Source organism: Lolium rigidum, chromosome 4 (assembly GCF_022539505.1).
Source record: "Lolium rigidum isolate FL_2022 chromosome 4, APGP_CSIRO_Lrig_0.1, whole genome shotgun sequence".
Lineage (NCBI taxonomy): Eukaryota > Viridiplantae > Streptophyta > Magnoliopsida > Poales > Poaceae > Lolium > Lolium rigidum.
Genome location: NC_061511.1, coordinates 222,536,432 through 222,539,905, shown reverse-complemented (window position 1 = coordinate 222,539,905; position 3,474 = coordinate 222,536,432). Strand labels below are relative to the sequence as shown.

General features: G+C 46.9%; 1 protein-coding gene across 1 annotated transcript; it reads right to left on the bottom strand.

Annotated features, from left to right (window-relative positions):
- Positions 1-468: 468 nt before the first annotated feature.
- LOC124705693 (zinc finger protein WIP2-like) lies at positions 469-2,156 on the bottom strand. The gene is made up of 2 exons (XM_047237394.1): positions 1,650-2,156; positions 469-858 (listed from the first exon to the last, which is right to left on the bottom strand). The coding sequence occupies exons 1-2, from the start codon at positions 2,154-2,156 to the stop codon at positions 469-471; spliced, it is 897 nt and encodes a 298-aa protein (XP_047093350.1).
- Positions 2,157-3,474: the final 1,318 nt, after the last annotated feature.

Sequence of the window (3,474 nt, the reverse complement as noted above, 5' to 3'; positions counted from 1 at the left end):
ATTGCCTCAGTATCATCCATAACCAATGACAGGCCGAGCTGCTGAGCTTTTAACTGCCCTGCCATATGTCTTGCCCATCCATTAAGGTATCTAGCGTGGCGCGTATTTTATTATTCCACCTTTGGGCAGGACTATGACCAGCAACGGGCATCTCCCAAACATTCTTCACCATATCTGAAATGTGAATTTCGTCCGGCATTCGACCGGTTATCTCCTGTAACCACCGAAAATCCCCGCCTCCTCCGAGATTTTTTTTTACCAGTACCAAAACCTTGGCGATGACGTAAAAGTCTATGTACACACGAAGACTTGAAACAGCAAGAACAAAATAAATTCAGCTAGCAGCAAATATAGCGTTGGAACGAGAACAACATGCATTTCCAGAAGCATAAACATCCCCTAATATTGCACAGGTAATCAAGTTATCCGGCCGGCTGGCGGCCGCCCATGTCGCCGACGGATCGTCTGTCACATCTTGGCGGCGGGTGGCGGCCGCTCTACATGGTCCTGTCCGAAGGCCCGGATGTGGTCCTTGAGCGAGCGCTTGTGCTTGAAGTCGGAGCCGCAGGCGCAGTGCCACCGGCGGCCGCAGTTCTTCTCGTGCGTGCGCCAGTCGCCGCGGACGGCGAGGGCCTTGCCGCACTTGCGGCAGAGGAAGGGCTTGGAGCAGTGCCTGCGCTTGTAGTGCGTCTGCAACGTCCGGAAGTCCTTGAGCGGCCGCGCCCGCGGGTGGTCCACGTGGCTCCGGCACCCGGGAGCGCAGCAGAAGCACGGCAGCCGGAGCATCGCCGCCGGCTGCGTGCCCCGGAGGGAGTCCGGCCCGCGGCGGTACTGCGACCCGTGCCCCCACATGTGCATCTGCCATTTACGTTTATGCATGTGTGCAAGGAATTAGTATATGCAGATTAAACAAAAAAAATCATCACGAGCTAGATCTTGCAGGAAGTATGTTCTCGCGAAAAAAGAGAAAGATCTATATGAACAATTAGCACACTGTTGGTGATTAACGTTTACTGATCAAAACAACGGCGGATATATTCTCTAACTTTGCAATGCGAACAGACAAACAAGGAGTATTTCATGGAGGGAGCAGCTATAATTCCGTGTACACATATGGATGCATCCACAGTGCAAGTCAGGAGAGATACGCATGGATCCACAGTGCAACTGTGCAGGGCAGGAAGTAGAGAGAGAATTTTCAGGCATGGCATCAGTACCTCTCTCTGACTGACCACTGAGCCTGGACACGCATGACGTGACAAAAATGTGAACCAGGCAGAAAAGCCAGGATGATGGGAGGAACCACTACATCTGTACTGGCCCAAATGTGGTAACTAGCAAAGGAAGTACGAACTAACCAACCAAGCTAGCTGAATATCTCACAAAAGGCTGAAGTCTCTACACCAGAGCACTCGTCTCACGAGTCACTACATCCCAATTCATGCATGGCCCTCCATCCTCTACTACAGTATATATGTGTATACACTGATCAGGATTGCCTTAGCTACATATGCAACTCCGATCCATCTTAATCGTGGTGATCATGCAATGCGTGCACGATCTTGGATCAACAACACCGAAAATGGTGATCAACATCTTCTAGCTTGTGATCATTAGCTTGAGATATGAGACCCAGTTGACGAATTTACCTGCAGGTTGTTGTATCTGCTGAAGGTCTTGCAGCACACCGGGCAGACGAAGTGTGTGGGCCCAATGAGGATCTGAGCTGGGGTTGGAATCCAATACTTGCCCTTGGTCAGCTTTCCAACGGCAAACTCCAAGCAGAGATCGTTACCGGCAACATCGTCGTCGTCGTCTTCTTCTTCCTCCTTGTCCACCTTGTGATCACCACCACCACATAACTCGTCATCTTGTGATGTTGCGGCAGCATCACCATCATAATTAAGAGCGCTATTTGCAGTCGGCGGGCCAATTTGGAGCGAGATGCTCACGTCCTCATCTTCCTTCTTTTGTTGATGATGATCACCAGCATACCCAAGGATCTTGCTGTGATCATAGCTTGATGAAGGTAAGAGGCTGAGGAGTGGGAGTGCTCGTTTTGTGGGAGAGGACGATGGAGGGACTATTAAGCTTCTTTGGAAGGGGAGGAAGAAAGGATCGATGTGAGGTCTGAGGAAGGTGTATGGGTTTGCCATGGCTAGATGCCTGGAGTGCTAGCTAGATTGCTTCGTGGAGTGGAGGATTGATCGTCGAGGGGTACGTGCTCCAGGGAAACCTATTATAGGAGAGAGAGAGAGAGAGATAGATAGAGAGAGAGAGACCTCATGAGAGATGAGACCCGTGACATGTGTGAGCTTCATTCGCAGAGGCCTGCACCATGCACGGCTCATGGATAATTTTTTCAGGCAATGTAGCAAAATCTCCCCCTGATCCGGCCGGGCGGCTATCGTATGTGTCGTTGTGGGTTCCTATTCCATGGAGAGCAATGTATCAATTGCTCATTGGTGAATGTTCTCCACGGCTGCTGTAGGTTCACAGTGTGGCGCTAGAGCACACGCCAATGATTATTGCTTTACTATTATTCCATGGGTGTATATACATTATTAATTAATTACTCGCTTTGTCACTATTTAGGTGGCGCACATGTGTTTTGAAGTCTAGGTTGGCTCATCAATTTGACTAACGAAACATTGGTTATATGCCACAAATTTGTACCATAAACTTTGTATTTGAATAAAGTTTCTAACGGTGTACTCGAGGCACACGATTTTTCGCACGGTCTTTGATGCACAACTTTTTTTTTTTGCGAAACACACTACAAATTTAAACGCTCACAAAGCACAATTTTTTTTTCGAAATGGGGGTATTCCCCGGCTTCTGCATCATGATGATGCACACGGCCTTTTATTAGAAATTCAAAGTAGCATTGTTTACAACTCACACATCATCAAGGATTGATACAAGAATCAACTATCGAAAGAGTAACATACTATGACTACAAATCAACATAGCCTTCTAGTATGTCGCCAACCAGCCTGGCACAAGATATCCTGAGCGACCATCAGGAGACGTGTGCATTCAGGAACCATGGGCCCAAAGCTGGACCCAATGGGAAACCATATGGATAACCTGCAAGAAATAAAAAGAGGATTTTTTATTAAAAATTATATCATTCCTGCTCCTCCAAATAGACCAACATAAAGCAGAAACCCCAATCCGGATATACGCTTTAGATTGTCTATCTACTCCATTTAACCAATTACCAAACATATTGATAATATTGGTGGGAGGTGGAAGATCATAGGTAAAATTATCATAAGAGCTTAGCTAAAGGGCAATCAATAAAAAAAATTGTTGAATGGTCTCCTGTTTCCCACAGAAAACACATTTTATACACCCATTCCAATGATGTTTAGCTAGTTTGTCCTTAGTTAGCAACACCTTATTACTCAAGAACCACATAAAAATCTTATTTTTTAGCGGAATTTTAACCTTCCATAGATATTTTCTCAG